This window comes from Canis lupus, chromosome 25, assembly GCF_003254725.2.
Source record: "Canis lupus dingo isolate Sandy chromosome 25, ASM325472v2, whole genome shotgun sequence".
NCBI lineage: Eukaryota > Metazoa > Chordata > Mammalia > Carnivora > Canidae > Canis > Canis lupus.
In genome coordinates this window covers 43,901,261-43,923,459 of record NC_064267.1, presented here as the reverse complement: position 1 = coordinate 43,923,459, position 22,199 = coordinate 43,901,261, and the positions used below count along the sequence as shown (strand labels likewise).

Sequence of the window (22,199 nt, the reverse complement as noted above, 5' to 3'; positions counted from 1 at the left end):
AGCCCTCTGTCTTTCCTGTTTCAGCTAATGGTAACATCATCAATCTAGTGGCTCAACTCAAAACTTAGGAGTCCTACTTTATTCCTCCCTTTGCCTCACCTTCACAGTTAAGCCATCAGCTTCCTGCCAGTTCCGGCTCCACAGCCATCCACTCCCTGCCATCCTCACTGCTACCACCCTTCTTTCCTTGCCCAGTTTACTGTAATGGCCTTCTACATGACGACCCAACTTCCACTCAAGTCTATTCACCTCATAACTACTAACTAAGAGATGTTTTTAAAGCATAAAATACATCATGCCCTCTCCCTACCGAAACCCTTTAGTTTTAACAAAGTCCAACTCTCCCACATAGCCTAGCTGTGGCAGCTGCCTGCCTCTCCAGCTTATTCCGATATCGTAATTCCCTTTGCTCACTATGTCCAACAGCTTCCTTCATGTTCCTCAAAAACACCAAGCCTGTTTCTGCCTGCCATTTTTCCACTAGCTGGTCTCTCTACCTATAATGTTCTTTGCCTAATTCTCCTGATAGCTGGCTCATTTCCATCTTTCAGATCTCTGCTCAGAAATCACCTGCTCAAAAAAAAAAAAAAAAAAAAAAAAGAAATCACCTGCTCAGAGCAGCCTAACCACCTTCATGTAAAATGGCTCTCTCTAATTCTTCTTTCTCATCTTTCTTATTTCCCTAGGAGTACTCAGCACATGCTATAATTTCCTCTTTATGTCTCTGATTATTTGCCCGTCTCTCCCAGTGAATTACCTATCTCACTCACTGGTATATGCCTGGCATTTAGTAGGCAGTCAAGAAACATGAGCTAATTAGAGTGTGTCTACAGAGTTGAAGCCGTTCCACCAGCCCCAGCCAGTAATGTTATGAAGATCATCTGTGCTTCTAAATGGCTGGGCAGTCCAATATAATGTCACCTCTATTCTTCTAATTCATATGCAAATGTTCCCCAGTTGATTTCACTCTCAACAAATGGTGAAGGTCCGAGAAACTAACCCACATCCTGTCTTGTCTTCCTTAGACTAGGAATTCTTGTAAGGTCCAATAACAACTTTACACCAGTATTCTGTTTTAGGGGGACCTCTGACATCATGCCTCAAGCTGCTCTGGGGCATTTTCAGTCAAAGCATCATCTGAGATGAGGAAACCAGCCAATTCTACCATCATACCTATGTCATTCTGGTCATCACCTCAAACCTGAGTCCCCTCCAGGCCTGTTTATTCCATACTTTCATTTTTTCCCACACCTTCTATACCAATCTCCTATACCGTAGCTATGGAGAAAGGATGTATGTATGACATGAGAGCTTGTCTACAAGAAAAATTTTTTTCAAAATTACGTGTATATGATCTTGTGTTACTGCTGTCAGGAAAGAGATTCCTTTGGTCACTGTGGACTCCTCATGCCCATTTAGGGCAAAACACCAATGAAATGTCAAATTATTGTTCAAAGTATTGAAAACAAAATAAATAATAAATAAATAATAAAAAGTTTATTCTACTCCTATTTTTAAAACATCTCCTTAATATCTTAATATCTCTCAATAAAAGTTTCTTCTCTGGATAGGGAGAAAAAAGAGATGTCACGATATACTTAAATTTGAATGTAAAAGTTAACAAATACAAGTATATCTAATAAGTTTAATTTTCTCCAACAGCATTTAAATAGCTTTTCTTGTCTAGCTTTTTATCTTATCCATCAAGGCCTGCACACATAAAGTTCATATCAGAAAGCAGAAAGCAGATGGACTCTGTTTCCCTGTCTATGAAAATCTTATTTACAGTGTTGTATATTTCACACGGTGACCTCATATCTGGAACCCATTCCTCTCCCCATCTGCAAAGAACAACTGTTCTCATCTGTGGGGGGAGGCTCTGGCTGCAGAGTCTCATGATGTCACAAGCCAGGAGGAATCACTTACAAACTCCTGGGAAAGAAAGTTGTTATATTGATCAGCTTTTTGTTTTTTAATATCAGCAAAGAGTTGCTTCAAAAGCAAACATTAATAGAAAGGAGCAAAAGCTTTATCATTCCAGGATATTTTCCTCCTCTTATCTCTATAAATTCTATAATTAAAATTATAAGCAATTTTTCTTCCAAGTCATAACAGAGTTTCCCTCACCCCTCTTCAAAAGACAGTACCTTGATCCTTTATTCACTCAGTAAATAAATATTTATTCAATATAAACTGATTATGCATCCATCAAATTCCACATACTGGGCTAATTTGTGGGAATAAGATACAATCCTACCCACAAGAAAGTGAATGGTCTATTTGAGGAAACATAAATACCAAGAAATGTTAATAAGTTTAGAATAAAGGGTAAACAACAAAGTCAGCTCCCAGAAAGTAGTCACGGCCAATTCTGCTGGAAGAATTAAAATAAGGCTTCTCAAAGGGGGTAACATTTAGGTAGGGACTTAAAGTTCAAGCACAATTACATCAAGATAATAAGAGAAAGCATTCCAAACACTAGGAACACTGTGTACAAAGTCATAGAAAAATCAAAGAGCAGAGTTTTTACAGGAAGTCTTAAAGATTAGGATGGATAGAGCAGCATGTACCTGAAGAAGAGTGGCAGGAGATGAAAATGGGAAAGGCACAAGTGGTCCTCAAACATGAAACAAGATGAGGGCCAAGAAATTTGTAGATAAAATGGGAGCTCAGTATGTAGATTGAACGATAAATGGCAAATGAATGGATTAATGAGGGGACAAATGTCCAAATTCAGCTTCAAGTCTCCTAAGAGAGGGCTCATCAAAGAAATCCAAGGGAAGTAAAAAATAATAATAAATAAATAAAAAGGAAAATAATTTTTTTTTTGGAAAATAAATTTTTGAAGAAAAATTTAAAAATAAATAAATAAATAAAAAGGCCTATAGTACCTCTAAAATCAGAAAGATCAACTCGTTTGTTAAAAAATTTTCCATTCAAGAGTCAATAAAAACACTAACACAGGGCAGCCCCGGTGGCGCAGCGGTTTAGCGCCGCTTGCAGCCTGGGGTGTGATCCTGGAGACCCCGGATCGAGTCCCACATCGGGCTTCCTGCATGGAGCCTGCTTCTCCCTCTGCCTGTGTCTCTGCCTCTCTCTTCGCTCTCTCTGAATGAATGAATAAATAAATCTTTAAAAAACAAAAACAAAAACAAAACACTAACACAAAAAGATATGTGCAACCCATGTTCACTGCAGCATTATTTATAATAGACAAGTTATGAAAACAACCTAAATGTCCAGTGATGGAGGAATAAAGAAATTGTAGAGTATACATACATACACACACAATGGAATATTACTCCATGATAAAAAAGAAAAAAAAAGGATGATATCTTGCCATTTGTAACCACTGGATGGATCTCAAAGACATTATGCTAAATGAAACAGGTCAAACAGAGAAAGACAAATACTGTTGGGTCCCTTATATGTGGAATCTTAAAAAAAAAAGAAAAACCACACAAGCTCAGAGATACATACTGGTGGTTGGCAGAGGTGGCAGGGATACAGGGTAAGGGCAGGGGAAGGATGAAGGGGGCCAAAAAAAAGAGGCTACATTAATCATATGTGTTCTTGACCACAGGTAAATACAGAAAAGGGATTAAGAAGGAAAAGAAGAGGGACACCTGGGTGGCTCAGTGGTTGAGCATCTGCCTTTGGCTCAGGTCATGATCTCAGGGTCCTGGGATCTAGTCCCGTATCAGGCTCCCCAGAGGGAGCCTGCTTCTCCCTCTGCCTATGTCTCTGCTTCTCTCTCAGTATCTCTCATGAATAAATAAATAAAATGAAGAAGAAGAAAGAAGAAGAAAGGAAGAAGAAAGAAGAAGAAAGAAGAAGAAAGAAAGAAAGAAAGAAAGAAAGAAAGAAAGAAAGAAAGAAAGAAAGAAAGAAGAAAAAGAAGAAGAAGAAGAAGAGGAAGAAGAAGAGGAAGAAGAGGAAGAAGAGGAGGAGGAGGAGGAGGAGGAAGAAAAGTGGACAGTATCTGTTCACTGGCTGGATCTTTAGCCAAAACCACAAATATAGGAGCTGGGCTCTCAGAATGAGAAAAATGAAAGAATGCATTCAGAATGGAACACAACCAACATTTTCAAGGGAGCCAGGTAACACATGGCAATGCCTCTATATACCAATCCAATAATTATAAAATAGACTTAATTCAAAGAATATGTGCCCCTGCCTCACTCTCTGTCTCCTTACCTACTTCCTGCCTCATGTTTCATGCCTAAGGAGATCTATGCTGCCTTACTCCACACTGTTTTCCAAGACATGTTTTCATTGGTGCCACTACCTCTCCATACCTCCTCACACATGTTATCACTCATGTACTAGGCCCCAACTAGCTTTCCTTCAATATGCACCAAGAAGTCACCTCCTCCAGTCTCCCAATTCCCCCCAACATGCTCCCATACACCTCAGTAACATTTTTATTTGAGAACTTACCATTTATCCCCAAAGCATCCATTCATATGACTGCCTGCCTAAACTGGGTTGGGAGTTCAAAGAACAGAAAGCCAGCTTCACCTGCCTTCATTTCAAGAGCACCCAGACAGCACACTCCTCAGTATGAACTGTTCCCAGCTCACAGTGGATGCTCAACAAACATCTGCTGAGCCAAACCATTGACCCAGTTTGTAAAAGTATTTTGTAAACTATAAAGCACTTGATAAATATTGTCTGCTGTTTACTATTTCCTGTTCAACTCTAATCTCCATCATTTAGTATCCAAGTGCTCTAGACCAACTGAACTATCAATGTTCCTTACAACCAAATCCTATTTCCCACTTCTGTCTTAGTAGCACACACTGGTTTCTCTGTCCATAAAGTGCTTTCTCTTATCTTCATTTGTTCCAACTGGGCCAACTCATGACCAAATATATCCCTTCCAATAAAACATTCCTAGACAACCCTAATTGGAAGTAATGGCTCCATCCACTCAAATCTTAGAGCACTTTGTCTGTCTGTCTGTGGTGCTTTCCACACTGCACTGTAGGTGTCAGAAGTAGGAAGCCCTGTGCCTGTTCACTCACCATTTCCCTCGAGTATACAATGCAGAGCAATATGCAATTTAATGAGCAATAGATTACTTCTGATTCCACATAGTCAAGGAATAGATGCCTAGTATGTTTTAAGCACCTGGATGAGTGTTCCTCTCTTCAAGCCTTCTGAGACATCCTCCTTGGACATGTAGGTTTCAAATACGCTCTTTTTCTTCCCTCGTGCAGACTTGTTCTTCGACTTTTTGTCACCTGGCGAAGCACCAACACCATGTGGGCCAGCTACAGAGGACACACCTAGGAACAGGAGGCAGCAATCAACTCTTTCCTCAAAAAAAATCTCTGTATTTTTAAACTGGAGATATTTAACCTTTATTTATGTAGAAAGACCAATAAAAGAATGAAATGCTCTGATAATGACTTTAAATAGTCACAAAAAAAGAAAGAATGGGTAAGGAACCATGAATAAAATGTACGCAGATGAGACTTAAGTTTTAAATCAGCACCACAACATGCATGGAACATAATTTGAATAATGGGTTCTATGTGCTTTGCTGTTTATAGACACAAACTTTATAAAATAAGAATTAAAGATTGTCTCTTTTCTGGAGGAGACTAAACAACTGTACTCAATATAAGAATAAGACAATAAGAAACCACACTTAATTTTAGAATAAATAATATGGAAGAATATTTAACAGGTCACCAAAAGAATTACAGTGCCCCTCAGTCCTAAGACCTGCCCTGCGCTTCCATTCCAGTTATTTTATTTCAGGTCTCCAGTTGCTAGAATAGACTCCATTTTCCTTTTGCTACCTCTGGGGGTCCCCAGGGGCCGGAGGTTCAGCCTGCAGTCAGTCATTACTGGTTCCAAGGTTGCCTCTTCTCTCCAGATCCAGGGGGTCCTCTACTGCTCAGCTCAGACTTCTTCCTGCCTTGAATCGCTTGGTTGTCACTATCTGAAACCAAAGAGAAATAGATGACTGACTAGCAGTTAACCTGTGGCCTCCTCTGTGCTCTCAGAAATGTAGTATGTGAGTGACAGAAACTACATGTGGGGGAGGGGGGCCTCCTGGGTCCCAGTGTCACTTTCTCCTAGGCAGTTAGACTAGCACACCATCTGTCCTGAGTTTCTTTTCAAGGTATTGCTAGCCTGCTTGTTTGGGCCACTTCAACCAAAAACCTCCACAAATGGCAATGAGGTGGGGACTGAAAGAGTGCTGCAGTTCCGTTTAGTTTCTGAAATGGGTAAGCATGAGAGAGAATATAATTTTGAAAAAAAGTATAAAAATCTGGAATCTCAAGACTATAATGAAACAGGCACTAAACTAGCACTCAAAAGGTACAGCTATTAAGTTTCACATCAGACAAATGACATTCATCTATGAAACCAAATAAATCAATTCCTTTGGAATTCATCAACAAAACCCAACTTATTGCCACAACCAGATATCCAAAACCATGCAGGAAACCCAAGGTGTTTCACTAGCTTTCAAAAAAATGGCAACATGGCAGTTAGATATCTATTTCCCTACTCTTACCTGACATCACTTTAAACCAATCATCTGTCCAAAAGCTCAGGCAGCTGCTTCCAAGGAACATAAGGCAGCTGCCTAGATCAGGAGACTGGAATCCAGGGCCCTGGAGCTGGCCCCTGGCCTTCCACCTAGACACTGAACACATATTACAACTTCCACTTTCTACTCTTAGCTGGCCACCAGCCCAGAGATTCAAGCCTATACTTGCAAATTTCCAAAATCCTGGTGGGCAGGGTTCTTTCCCATAAAATGGATCAAGATGTCATTCTCAATACTAGCTTCCATTTTCTGTAAATTTCCCACACACATCCTTCACTGAAATGACATCATTTTTCTTTAAAGTGAAATTAATACTAACTCAGGAAAAGAGAAGCTACAATGACAAAGGGTAATGGGCCACTTAGCAATGCATGAAGAGAGTCAGGGATAAAGTTTGAAAAAAAAAAAGCAAGAAGGGAGAGAAACAGATGGTCTTAGATAAACAAGGTAATGGGAAGGGCACACAGAGGAGGCCAGACTGTCTGCTGGTTTAATTCAGAAGGCATCCAGCCACTTATTAATGCAACAAACACTTGGACAATGTACTATACTAGGATCAATGAAGAATACAAGAGCTGATGAGACTTACAAAATCATACTGAAATAACAATACAAGTTGGGAAGTGATAAGCACTATATATTTTTTTTAAGTATGGGTAAATGTACTCATGATGGAAGAAAAAGTATCTCTGGGTCAGGAAACCTGAGAGAGCTTCAAGAAAAATGTGAAGGAAGAACTGAGAATGTGAGACAAGCACACTACTGGCACAAGGAACCAAAAATAGAGATACAAACAGAAAAACACAGGCAGATTCTTACAACATTAATTCCATTTGGAGAGAGTCCAGCCTGTATGAAGGGAAGTGGCAGGGAAAATAAAACAAGTTGGAAGGTCTAGAAAACCAGCCCGTTGCTCAAAGGCAGTAGGGAATGTCTGAAGCATGAATGAGCAGAAGAAAAGAACAACAGATCAGAATCACAATTCAGGAAAAATAAAGCTGGCACAGGATTCAGAGTCCTCTGGAATTGAGAAAGACAGTGACAGCTGCACCTCAGGAAAGAACCAGAACAGACCAGGGAGAAAGAAAGGAAGGCCTGAAGTAGAGCTGAGTGAGCACACACTGAAAAAAAGAAACCCATGATGTGGTGGGATTGCAGGACAAATTCACACCACATGGCAACCAGGCAGATCGGGGTCTCAAAAGCAAGGAGGGAGCAAATGTTCGAGATTTTGAGCAAGGAGATTGGGAGTTTATAAAGTCACTGAGTTAGAGAAGATAATGAATTCTACTTAGAGTGTTCCCTCTCTCTACATGAACTTGTGCACACGGAAATATGCGTCTGTATGTATACCTCTATCCCAAATAGTTGGAAACTAGAGCATAACTTAGATAAACTGGCCAGCCATTCACTTAAAAATGGCAACCAAAATTCTCTAGAAAGGACAAGATTGCCAAGAAAGGGTAAGTTGATACAGAAGGGGCCCAGGACAAAATCTGGGTTAGGACAAATTTTAGGAAATGCAAAGAAGTAGGACATAGAACACAAAAACTAACAAAGATGTACGAAAGAACCAACAGGTCAAATGTTAAGAAAACCTGGGAGAAAATAACTTCCAAAGGAGAATAAGTTAATGATCACAGCTGACAACCACTACTAAGTAAGAATTCAACTCATGGCAGCCTTGAGCAAGGTGAAGCATTGAGTCAAGCTGCAAGCAGGAAAAAGACAATATTTAAAAAGTCATAATTGAAAATGGGTACTTTGTATCAAGTCCTGATGCAGGCAAGAGTTCAAAATTACGGGGATTTACTGCCAGTTAAGTGAAATGAAGACAGAGATTTCAACTCAAATGTCCCAAGATCAGCTCCACCTGCAACTTTCCTTCACAGCAAACACCCTTGGTGTTTGGTATGATTTATGTTGGTATGATTTATCCCTAACTTGTCTCTCTAGCTCAGGAGGATAAGGAATGTTTGGTTGGTTTCACTGTTGTAACCCCAGTGATTCCTATAGTACCCAGGATAGAATATAGGTTCACTATTCACTCCTTAAATGAGTAGATGAGTTTATTTTCATGAATAAGCGGTGAAAACACCAAGAAGAGCAGGATCATTCAGGGAAATTACACTAAAAACAAGTCAGCAAAGAACAGGAAAAGAACACAGGACCCAGGAAACAAAATTGGCAGGAGTAAACCAGATAGCTGGGCAGAGAATCAAAGCTTGCCTTTGGATATCAAAGTACTGGAAGGAGAAGGAAAGATTCCAAACAGAGAATATACTAAGCAGATGAATGAACAAACAACCTTCCCAGCAACATGTCTAAAGATCTATTAACCCAAGAGAAATCCTGGGCACCCCTACCTTAACACACTGAAAGGACAAGTCAATTTCTAATTCTTACCAGTTTTCAGAATGGGGTACACTGATCTACTGCCCAAATGCCCACTGGTTCCTCGAGAGGGTGTCTTATCATGGAAATAGCTGTACATTCTGAAGAGTTGGGCTGGGGTTAGGATGAACAGGCAGTAATGGTCAATAGTGACACATGGTACAAAAAAAAAGCAGGAATGAAGTGGAATGCAGGGAGAGGCACCTAGACTCGAGAAGGAGAAAATCTGAAGAAATAATTTGGGTGAAAGAAGTAGTGTCTTGAGAGCCTTTATATTCCCCAAACCTAGCACAATGCATAGTACAGAGCAGACACTCAAAAATTTGAAAGAATGAAACCTATTTGGAACAGAAACCACCTTACAAGAAATATCCACTAATGAGAAATTAAGTAGCAGGGCCAGGACTAAGGTGAGGGAAGCCAGGCACCAAGGATGCAAAATTCATAAAAGCAAAATCATGCAAGTACTAACCCTGCACCCTGCACTTAGAGGACTTCAAGAGAGACTCCTGAAATGTTAGTGCTCTAGGCATCTCACTTGCCTTACCCCGTATCTCAGCCCTGATGAGAAACAAGAGCAGATAAAATTTATGAACCTTGGTAGTAAAGGAAGCCCAAGGCGATAAAATTAAAAAGTATAAAGAGAGAAAAGGTTGAGCCTTTTCAGAAGCTAAGATGTAGCCGATAGAAAGCAAGACCTGGTAAGAACAAATGAAAGAAAACACTATTGATGAAATAAATTTTTAAAAGAGAGAGAATAAGTTTAAAATAAACCTCACTAAAGTTAGAGAAATAAACAATTTACACCATAAATAATTGGGAAACATGAAATAGTCAACAAGTTGTACTAAGACACTACTTAACCAAATTGTCAATACAGTGCTACTTTATAACACATTCTAAAATAAAATTGTTTGAATAAAATTTAAATGTTTAAAAATGAGGGAGACAGAAGGATGCCTGGGTGGCTCAGTTGGTTAAGCATCCAACTCTTGATTTCGGCTCAGGTTATGATCTCAGGATGGTGAAATTGAACCCTGTGTCAGGCTCTGCACTGGGCATGGAGTCTCTTTAAGATTCTCTCTCTCTCTCCCCTTTCCCCTCTGCCACACACGCACACACACATGTGCTCTCTAAAAAAATAAACAATAAAAATAAAAAAGTATATACATACACACATGCACACACACATGAGAGAGAAAAGGCAGGGGAAATGATGGCCATAATGTATAAGGAATATCCAGGTTAAATAAGGAATTGGAAAAATGCTATCCCCTAGGAAAAAAATAACAATAAAACTGGATAAAAACTATCAAAATCAATTATTTAAGGATCTGGATATTGACCAAAGACATATAAAACATTGAGAAGTGTTTATTCCAGAAAATCTACTGACTCTTGTAAAGAACAACAGAAGTGTGTGGTGGTTTAACCTGGAGTTCCCACCATCACACAGTCCCAAACTCTTGGTATGGAAATCCCACCAGGACAGAGCAAGCTATGAAGATTGGCAGCTCCACTTAGCCAGAGGAGCTAAATTTCTTTGGAGCAGAGCAAAAAGAATTCCAGGTCCAGGGGCATTTTCAGAAACAATGATTCCAAGGAACAAAAAAATTAGGAAGGCCAATTATCACAAGTAGCCTGAATCTGCTATACTAGTTAGGGCAAGCAACAGATCAGGAAACCAACCAGAAATTTAACAGGGAGAATTAGGAATAAGACAACTAAAGTGGGCCTTGGCAAAAATCTACTTTTTTCTGCTATGTGCATGCACAGGACTTTAAACATGCAGGAAAAAAAATGAGAAGGCCGGGATGCCTGGGTGGCTCAGTGGTTGAGCATCTGCCTTCAGCTCAGGGCATGATCCCGGAGTGCAGTGATTGAGACCCACATCAGGCTCCCTGCAGGAAGCCTGCTTCTCCTTCTGCCTATGTCTCTGCTTCTCTGTGTCTCTCCTGAATAAACAAATAAAATCTTTTAAAAAATGAAATGAAATGAAAAGGCACTAGAAAGCTGCTCATCTCTGGATGAATGTGAACCTTACAAATATAGAAAGCAAAAAAGCCTGGGCTGATGTGTAAACTGCCTGAACTTTGAAAGCATTCCCCCAAGTCTCGCAAGAAACACTGACAAAGGATCGGGGGGCCTCACAGTTTCAGAACTAAACACAACCTCTGAAAATCATGGGCTCACCATTAAGATATACTGACCCAAGGGCAACTACAAGAAAGACTTAAAAATAAAAACAAGAAAGGAAGAACTAGCAGAGACATCGGCATCCACACAGGATGGGAGAAACAGACTCCAAAGAATAAGTCCAGACAAGTCACTACACAAACAAAAAGAACAACCAACTCTAGGGGAAAAGGAATCAGAATGCAGAGCATATCAAAATGTCCAGATTTCAACAAAGAATTATAACGTGGGCAAAAAAGAGAAAAGTGTGACCCATACACAGGAAGAGGGGGCAGCAGTTTCAATTAAAAAATGTCTCTGGGGAAGCCTAGATTTCAGACTCTGGCAATAAGAACTTCAAAAGCATGTATCACAAATAAGTTCAAAGAACTAAAAAAAAAAAAAACAACTTATAAAGGAAAAGTATAATAACAATGACTCATCAAATAAAAAATATCAATAGAGAAGGGCACCTGAGTGGCTCAGTCACCCGATGAATGTCTGACTCAGGTCATGATCTCAGGGTCAGAGGACTGAGACGCATGTCGGGCTCTGTGCTGAGCCTCTCTCACTCTCTCTCTCCCTCTGCCCCTTTCCCCATTCTTTCTCTAAAAATAAAATTTTAAAAAGAAAAGAAAAGATCAACAGACATTATTTTTTTAAAAAGTAAATTGCAAGATGAAAGAACTAAAATGAAAATTTCACTAGAAGGATTCAACAGCAGATGGAAGTTGGCATAAAAAGAATTGATAAACCTGAAAATAAAAATGATCAGTCAAGATGATCCAACATAAAGAAAGGAAGAAAAGAAATATGAAGTACAATTATTTTTTAAAAATCCAATTTAAAGACTTGTGATAAAGAACCTGGCTCCATTTTTCAATGTTTGACTACCGACTTATTTTTAGCCTTAATTCCTCTTTCCCATTTGATCCATCTGAGAAGACAGTCCATGAGTACCCCAACCTTTGACCCCAGTGGGAAATTCAAATTTCACAAATCCCCACTCTACACATAGGAACTTCTCTCCAGTTCCCTACCCATTATAAAGAATTAACCCACTCCTTCAGCCTCACTCAAACCAGACCAGACATGCCTGTACTCACCCTACTCTGCCAAGGAGTCTCGTAGGTGAGTAATAAGTTCTCTTTCAAATTCTCCTGTTTAATATAGAGTACAATTAATATACATCCTACTAATTGGGAAGGGATCCATTCCACCTCCACAGGGTGACCACAGAACAGGAGTGAAAGACAGCACCTCTCTACCAACCTTACAGAAACGATTATAAGGGAATACAACAAACAACTTTAGGCCAACTAGATAACAGATGAAATGGACAAATTCCTAGAAAGGAACAAATTACTAAAGCTGGCTTAAGAAAAAAAATTAAAAATCTAAATAGACATATAACAAGAAATTGAATTAGTAGGTAAATCTTCTAATAAAGAAAAGCCCAGGTAAATTCTACCAAACATTGAAAGAAAAAAAGAACCGTAAAACTTCACAAACTCTTCCAGAAAACAGAAAATATTTCCCAACTCATTCTAGAGGATATTATTTCTCCATACCAAAGGCAGAAAAAGGTATCATAAGAAAAAAAATACTGCTTTAACATATAAAATAATTCAGATTTTTAAATTTCTTCAGTTTTAGTAATTTGCATCCTTCTAGAAATTTATCAATTTCATCTAAAGTTTCCCTTTTTGAGGGGAAACAATGTTGCTCAAAATATCCTTATGATTTTCTTAGTACATATAGCAGTGCTATCCTTACTGAAGTTATGTAATTTTCAGTATCTGTGCTGTCCAGTAGGGTAGCCACAAGCCACATGTGTCTTTTGAGCATTTTAAAGAGTTCCTGTCAGGTCTGAAACATCTGAATTTCATCATTATTATTGTAGGAAATTTTCACAGGTTTTAGAATTCTAGATTGTCAGTTATTTTCTCTAATTTGAAGGTATCATTCAATTGTCTTCTAGCTTTCAATATTTCTGTTAAGAAGTCAGTCGTTAATCTAATTTTGTAGTCTTTGAAAGTGTACTATTTCTGGGGCGCCTGGGCAGCTCAGTTGGTTAAGCTTTGGCCTTTGGCCAAAAAAGCTTTGGCCTTTGGCCCTTTGGATCCCAGGGTCCTGGGATCAAGCCCCATATCAAGCTCCCCACTGAGCGGGGAGTCTGCTTCTCCCTCTGGCCCTCCTTGTGCTTGCACTCTTTCTCACTCTCTCTCTCAAATAAATAAATCTGAAGGAGAAGGAGAAGGAGAAGGAGAAGGAGAAGAAGAAGAAGAAGAAGAAGAAGAAGAAGAAGAAGAAGAAGAAGAAGAAGAAGAAGAAGAAGAAGAAGAAAGTGTACTAATCCCTCTCTCCCTCTATAGCAGCTTTTGAAATTTTTCTCTTTATCTTTGGTTTTCTAGCAATTTACTACAATATACTAAGGTATGGATTTTTTAAATCTTCCTTGGTGTTAGCAATAATACTATTATTTGACAGCTTTTATCAGTTATGAAAAGTCTTCAACCAATGTTGTCCCATATACCTTCTACCCCATTCTCTCAACTCTTTGTCTGGAACTTCAATTATACACTTATGACCTTTTAGTATCTCTGTGTCTTGTCTTCCTCAATTTCTTCATAACTCTTCCACTTCACTAATTCTCTATCAGCTCTAATCTGTCAAACCCACTCATTAAGTTCCTAATTTCAGTTATTATGCTTACAAGTCTAGATTTTCCATTTTTTTCTTTTACACGTCTCCAGTTCTCTGCTAACAATGGTAAATCTTTTTGCCTCTATGAACAAGGTAAGCATGGCTATATTAAAGTTGCTCCTGAAAACTTCAATAACGGAGGCCCAAAGAGATCTAATACTATCTTCTTTGCTTCTATTTGATTTTGTTCATGTTGTTTGATCATTTGTGCCTGATTTTTTTTATTATGGACTAGACATTATATTTCCAAGATCTCTGTGGTGATAATTTGAGAACTAGTATAATGTTACCATCTTCCAAACAGGATTTTCATTCGCTTCTGCCAAGCACCTGAGACAAATACAATAAATTACCCCAATCTGTTTTCAGGGTTTAAATGCATTCAAAATAGAGATACAGTTTCTGTGAGGGCCTATCTACATCACTTCAACCTTACAATGTGGACTGTAGCCCTTCAGAATTGCAATCCCAAATAAGAATGCTTCACCAGGACCACACACTTCCCACATTAGCAGGGCCTAAATCCCTATCACTCTAGCCCTAAAATAATATCAAGTACATTGCTCAGTTTTTCAGCTTCTCTGTCTTTCAGCTGATCTCTCTAAAAGCTAGTACACATCCAGAGGAGACAACCCTAAATACTAGCATTATCTCCCTAAACCTTTATTCTTCCTTGATAGTCACTCTCTTATTACTCCTCAAATACTTTCAACAGATTTTTGTTCTTGTTTTTGTTTTGTAATGGGCATAAGCCAACTTCTGTTAGAAGGTAGACTAGTTGGGCAGCCCAGGTGGATCAGCAGTTTGGTGCCACCTTCGGTCCAGGGCCTGATCCTGGAGACCTGGGATCGAGTCCCACGTCGGGCTCCCTGCATGGAGCCTGCTTCTCCCTCTGCCTGTGTCTCTGCCTCTCATGAATAAATAAATAAAATCTTTAAAAAAAAAAATGAAGGTAGACTAGTTTCCAACTATTTCCTATGCCATAACTGGAAGTGTCAACCTCACTCTTAATTCTCACATTTTCAATCAAAACCTTAAATTCCCAACTCCCTCCTATAGGACTCACTCTTCTGACAAAAATTCTCCATAATTTCATTTATCTTCCCCTCTGTTCCGTATGAAAGTTAGACAGGTCCCTACAAGGGTACCTAGGTGGCTTAGTCAGTGAAGTGTCTGACTCTTGGTTTTGGCTCAGGTCATGACCTCGGGGCTGTGGGCTCTGTGTTGAGTCTGCTTGAGATTCTCTCCCTCTCCCCCTATTCATGCATTCTCTCTAAAATAAATAAATAAATCTAAAAAAAAAAGGTTCCTACATGTTTACAACCTAACCTCTTCAATTTGTGTTCTTCATTCTTAATTTTATATCTGCTCTAGAACTTTCTTACATTCATTATTCTCTCCATAGTTGCCTACCCAAAAGCATACAACCTAGCTAATGGCCTACCCCTGTTCTCCTTCTGTAAAATTCAAGCTACTAGCCACCATTCCATTTCCCTCACTCCCATCTCTGCCAAAGTTTAAAAATGTAGTCTAGATTCATAATTCTATTTCCTCATGACAAAGCCCTTAATCTTCCTGGGAATATAAAATTTGTCCTCACCTCTACAATGAAATAAGGCTTTCAGTATTCCTAAAAAGGAAAATCTTCATTATTAAAACAATAGCATCCTCTCAGTTCATTTTTCCTAGCCCCTCTAGAATAGGATGTCATTGACCATACCCTTGGACTACTAACTCTTTTTCCCTTGACCCTTTAGGACATCACAGTCTCCTGCCTCCTCCTACTCTCTCTGCAATTCTCAAATTTTCTTGTTGACTCCTCTTCTTTCACTTACGTCTTAAGTTTCTGCCATTTGCAAGATCCTATTCTTAAGCCTCATCTCACTTCTCTGTTAAAGAATTTTAAATCTACATCTCCAGCCCTGCTCTCTGAAGCTATTCTTTAACTTTTCAACTTCCTGCTCATTAATATTGGCAAGCACTTTGAATGTAACATGTTTCTAATTCAAGTTATTATTCTCCTCAAACTAGATTTTCCGCCTGCATACTTACTGCATCCAGATTAATGACATCATTATCATCCCTGGGCAGCAAACAGTAGTCATCTAACCTCTTTCTCTTCATTAATAAAACTCTATTCCCAAATTCCATCACTTCTACCTTTAAAATGTATCCTAAGTAGATTCTCTCCTCTCCAACTTGATCAGCACTCTGAAATCAGGTTGTTGCAACAGAATACTCTAAAGATTAACAACAGTTTCTTAACAGGTCTCTCAACCACTAATTTCTTTTCTTCATTCCATACGTCACACAGGAGGTATCTTATTAAGGGATTTTTCAAAACCTTTCAGTTTTCCTCACTGCAACTCTGTAATCTAAACTACTGTAATGGTTCATTTATACATCAACATGACTGGATCACAGAGTTTCCAGATATTTAGCTAAACATTATTTCAGGGTGTGTCTGTGCGGGGTTTCTGGATGAAACTAGCATTTCAATTGGTGACCAGTAAAGTAGTCCAGTCTCCTTGATGTGGTTATGTATCATCCAATCTGTTGAGGGCCTAAATATTATGAAAACACCAAGGAAAGAAGAAGTTGGCCCCTCTAGTTTGATCACCTGAGCTGAGACATGGATCTTCTCTTGTTCTCCGCACTCTTAGTTCTCAGACCTTCAGAATGGACTAAAAGCTACATCACTGGCTACCCTGATTCTCAGACTTTCAGACTCAGAATGAATTACACTACCATCTTTCCAGGGTCTTCAGCTTGTAGATAGTGGATTATAGAACTTCTCAGCTTCCATGATTGCATGAGCCAATCCCTATAATAAATACCTTCCTATATCTATATCCCATTTGTTCTGCTTCTCTAGAAAACTCAAACATACCCATCTTTCAGGTATAATCTCTTACTAAAGGTTTTTTCAATATCACACTAGGAGAATTCCTAATGAAAATGATAAGTTGGGAAAGCCCAAGCTTGGCATCAAAACCTGAAAAAGGACTTAAAGACAGACTGAGCTAACAACTATAAACTCTGGGAGGAAAGAAAGGAAGAAAGGAAGAAAGGAAGAAAGGAAGAAAGGAAGAAAGGAAGAAAGAACTACCTGAAGATTCTGAAGAATAAACAAAAGAAATAGATTGGGAGGAGGAAAAATCTGGAGACACAGCTGGCACCGAAGCGAGTTTCATGTTTCTGGTTTTTGGTTTTTTGGTTTGAGATTGTGGGGGAGGGGTGTATAGCTTTGCCCAAGAGCAGGCCACAGTCACAGGAGTGGGCAGTACAGGCAGCTGAAACTTCAAGAAAAAATCCTACAGACTGCCTGGCCAGAAGGAAGGCAAAAGAGCCTGGGAAATCACAGCTGGCTGCCAGGGGCAACCTAGAATAGGAGAGCTGAAGAAGGGATCCCCCTAATTTTTATCAACACTATACAGATCTCAGGCTAACCTTAACACTGCAGATGTGTAGAACAGACCCAACAGAACATCATAAAGTCTTAAAAAATTGAACTTAAACATGAACCTACAGGAGACAAGACTTACAGTCTGAGTCTAATGGGGTCTGAGGATAATCGCCAATGAAATAAAAATAATAATAATAATCAACACTCTACGGTGGAACATAACAGCATTCAGAGTCTACACAACTATATCCAAGACATAACCTAAAATTATTTGGCATACAAAGAACTCGGAAAATTTGACCCATTCTAAAGTGAAAAAAAATCACAGGTTATCAACCTTAAAATGACTCAGGGGTTAAAGTTATTAGATAAGGACTTTAAACCAGCCATGATAACTATGCTAATTGAAGGAAAGGAAAAGACAGTTGAATGAAAAGATAGAAAATTTCAATAGAGAAATAAAAAATCTCCTTTAAAAGTAGAGATTTTAAAATGGAAAAATATACCTGAAATAAAAAATTCAGTGGATGAGCTTAATAGCAAAATAGATATAAGAGTAAAGAGTTAGTGAGCTTAAACTTTATTCAATACAAATTATATAATCTGAAAAAAGAAAAAAGATTGAACAAAAAGATGAACATAGCCTTATGGACTTAAGGCTTATTTTAGCAAAAAAATCAAACATATGAGTAATTGGAATCCCAGAAAATAATGAGTCAAAAAAAGATAAAATAGGGGTGCCTGGGTGGCTTGGCGGTTGAGCATCTGCCTTCGGTTCAGGGTGTGATCCCAGAGTCCCGGGATTGAGTCCTACATCAGGCTTCCTGCATGGAGCCTGCTTCTCCCTCTGCCTATGCCTCTGCCCCTCTCTCTCTCTCTCTCTCTCTCTCTCTCTGTCTTATGAATAAATAAATAAAATCTTAGGGGAAAAAAAGTAAAATAAATATTGACCAAAAACATCCTAGATTTGATGAAAGACAAATAGATAAATTCAAGAAGCTCAATGAACTCAAAAGAGGAAAAATTCAAAGAAAACTAGATCCAGAATCATAATCGAACCACAGAAAACCAAAGAAAAGAAAAAAACCTAAAGCAGCCAGAGGAAAATACTATACTACAAAGAGGGGAACATTTTCAATAGCACTAGATTTCTTATCATTTCCTATCATCTTCGTTCAAGGTGTCCAGAAGACAGTGGAACATCTTTAAAGAGTTGAAAAGAAAAACTATCAACCCAGAATTCTATATCCAGTAAAAAATATCCTTCAGAAATGAAAGCAAAATACTTTTTTTAGATAAAGGAGAACCAAGAAAATCCATTACCAGTAGAACATCACTACACGTAACACAAAAGGAAGTTCTTTGAGATAAAAGAAATGATAGCAGAGCAAAAACTGGATCTTCAGGAATGAATGTTAAGCATGAGAAATATTTAATTTAAATAAATTATATCTCAATAAAGATGCAAAAAAACCTTAAGGAAAATTATTTCTAACCTGGAATTCTATATGCAAACTATTAAGTGTGGTGTAGAATAAAAACATTTTCAGAAGTATAGATCTAAAAAAAATTCATGTATTCTTTTTTATGAAGGCACCAAAGTATATGCTTGACCAAAATGACATGTAAAACAAGAAAGAAGATACAACGAAGAGGAAGCACAGTACAAAAGTATTTAAGTAATTTCTAAGATGACAGAAAAAGGATGCCCCAGGACAGCAATTGTGCATCAGGCACAGAGGATAACCTCCAGACTGGAGAACAGTGTAGATTAGAGCAGAGTCAAGAGACAGAATGATATAACCAAGCTCTCTTCCACCAAAGTATTTATTGTCTTTTTAACCCAATACAGGTTCCCTGATTCAGTCTGGTTTCTTGTTCTTGGCTCCGCTTTACCATAACCTGATAAAAGTTCCTTTTTGCACTTCAGAAACTTGATTTAGCTGAGGCCACTCATTTCACCATATATAAGTGTTCAACTTTGATCAACTCCTGTGCTTGTGAATTAATTATGGGATAGATGATCTAGAGTATGCCTCCTTTTATGTAACAAAGAATAAAAAAAACAAGAATTACACACACCCATTTGCTCATCTGTGCGAAAAGACACACAGAACAGTAATTTACAACTACTGGGAATTATTATCTACAGTGGGGGCCGGGAAGGAGGGTAAGTATGAGCAGGATGAAAAGGAAGCAGGTAAAAAAAAAAAAAAAAAGCTAAAAGAAATAACCTTGTTTTTTAAGATTTTATTTATTTATTCATGAGAGATACAGAGAGAGAGAGAGAGAGAGAGAGAGAGGCAGAGACATAGGCAGGGGGAGAAACAGGCTCCATGCAGGGAGCCTGACGTGGGACTCTATCCCCGGTCTCCAGGATCAGGCCCTGGGCTGAAGGCGGCATCAAACTGCTGGGCCACCCAGGCTGCCCTAATTTATTTTTTTAACTCTGAAACTACTTATTGTCTATATATTCTAGAATTCGACAAGTAAATATATTGTGGATAAAAGGCATCAGATTTGTCAATGTTGGAGAAAAATATTATAGAGAGTAGGAAGGTTAGAATAAACCCTGGAGCTATCACTCTAATCAATGGTTTATAATATATAGAGACAGAAAACACATAAATACACACAAATGTAGACAAGTATAAATGTGTATATATTCTTATGTTGTCTAGTTCTGTCTTCCAAGAGGGCCTAGAATCAATGAGTAGTAGCAATGAGCCCAGATCTCAGTTTCTAAATATCATTCACTGCTAAAAGGAACCAGGGCTCCTTAGAAAAATGGCCAATTCTGAGACTGGAGTAGGAGAGGTACAATAAGAGCCTAAAAGGAGGGTTGGCAAACGATAGCCCAAAGGCCAAATTCAGTTAAGCACTTCTTGCCTTTGTAAATAAAGTTTTATCAGAACAGAGCCATACTCATTCATTTACAAATTGTCTGTGGCTTTTTTTCCTGCTGTGAGGGTGAGGTTAAGTAGTTGCAAGAGACTGTATAGCCCTCAAAGCCAAATATATTTACTATCTGGCCACTTACAGAAAAAGTTTGCCAAGTCCTGGCCTAGATAGAATATCTTCTTGTTCCAGAAAGTAAGGACACACCCAAAAATAATGGGGTCATGTCAAAAGTGCACAGGAGCCAGCTGAAAAGGCTCCTACTGGCCAAATATATGACAATCTAACTACCAAAAATTTTACATAATGGCTTATAACCCATTAAATAAGAATCCTCATGTAGTTCATGCTGATAAAAACAAATAAATAAAAGAGGAAGCTCGTCCTTATATTAGGATCCCAACATTATAATAAATGCAGAAAAATTATGGAATTAAAAAATTACCACGGGCAACCATCATCATCCTAATTCAGATTCATCAATAGACGCTAAAACTAGTGGGTAAAAGTTTGAGGAGTGACAGAATATTAAATCATCTCAAACTATCTTCAAAGATGGCTGTTAAATATAAAGAGGAAAAGCATATCTTGCAGTGGAGGTATCTAGACAACCAACTTAACAAACTGATTAAAGTAATAAATATGTGTAATGGGACAAATCAACATCATATGCCTCCTGGGGTAAGATACAGTAAGAAACACATGTCACTTATGAAACACCAGTAAAGTCCAAATTGAGGGACTTCTACAAATAACTGGCCTATAATCTTCAAAACTATTATTCATGAAAGGAAAGACTCTTCTAGATTAAAGGAAACTAAAGACACATGACAACTCCATGCACTCATGATCAGGATTTCTATCCCCCATAAAGGATGTGATTAGGCAACTTGAAGATATTTGAATAATATCTATAGATTAGCTAATGGCATTATATCAATGTTAATTTCCTTATTTTGATCCCACAATGGTCATAAAAAAAAATGGCTATGTTTACAACTCACTCTCAGCTCACAAAAAAAGAAAAAAAAGGCAAGTGGGAAGGGTTAGTGTGGTAAAATGTGAATGCTGAAGAATCTGGTGAAGAGAAAACAGTAATTCTTTGTACCATTCTTGCATCTCTTCCATAGGTCCTAAATTATATGTTTTCAGAAAGAATCCAAGTCTTTAATTATAGTATTATAGATGTTTATTGAGTTATACTTTTTTTCATGCTAAAGAATATTCACAACAATTGATAATCTAACTTGCTTTATAAATGATTACTAAATAAAAGGAACTCAAATAATCAGTTAAAGGATACGTGGGCTACAAGATCATTCCATCCTGTTTCATATGGGCCAAAACAGATTTATTAGCTGCAAGCTCAAATAAAGTGATCTCAAATGAGAGTTATGTCAGTAAAAACACTGCCTCTCAACAGGTCAGCAGTGACTTTACTCACTTATATTTTACAAAATATTTTGAGGATTTAAAAGATTAAATGTCCTGAAAGGGACAACAACCCAGCACTTTTTGCAAACACAGCTGTTAGTTAAAGCTCTTGAGAAAAGAAAAGTTCTGGAATGAGAATCAGTTGTAGGAAGAGATAATGGTTATAAAATATTAAGAAGATTTTGGAATCTTTTCCTATTATTCTAATAGCTGACTTGTTTCTGAACATGTGCTTCATTACTACATGCAGCACTATATGCTCTTGAGCTCTGGACACAGAGCAATAAACACAACATTACTGACAAGGTCCCTACTTCCATGGTACTTAAAATTGGGGCGGGGGTGGGGGGAAGGGAGAGGCGGAAAGAAAACAAACAACAACAAGGCAGTAAAACACCGTGATAATAGTGACAAACAGGATGAGGAAAAGAGGACACTACTTTAGTTGTGGTGATTAGGAAAAGCCTCTACTGAGGAGATAATGCTGGAGCTAAAATCCAAACAATGAGAGAAGTGCATCAGTGAAGGTCTCAGAGTAGAGCCTTCTTGGCAGAGGGTATGACAAGTGCAAAGGCAACAAAGGAGAAACAATCTCAACATGTTCATATAAGTTAT

General features: G+C 38.3%; 1 protein-coding gene across 8 annotated transcripts in view; it reads right to left on the bottom strand.

Annotated features, from left to right (window-relative positions):
* DIS3L2 (DIS3 like 3'-5' exoribonuclease 2) overlaps positions 1 to 22,199 on the bottom strand; it is a 346,474-nt gene that overhangs the window by 291,459 nt on the left and 32,816 nt on the right. For all 8 annotated transcript variants that reach the window (XR_007405942.1, XR_007405943.1, XM_049101307.1 and 5 more), the window contains 2 exons: positions 5,811 to 5,953; positions 5,134 to 5,291 (listed from right to left, as the gene is read on the bottom strand). Coding sequence is in view for 6 of the 8 variants with exons in the window: in XM_049101307.1 (XP_048957264.1) it covers positions 5,134 to 5,291; positions 5,811 to 5,856 (204 nt within the window). In the remaining 2 variants the exon portion in view is untranslated. The remainder of the gene's footprint in view (positions 1 to 5,133; positions 5,292 to 5,810; positions 5,954 to 22,199) is intronic.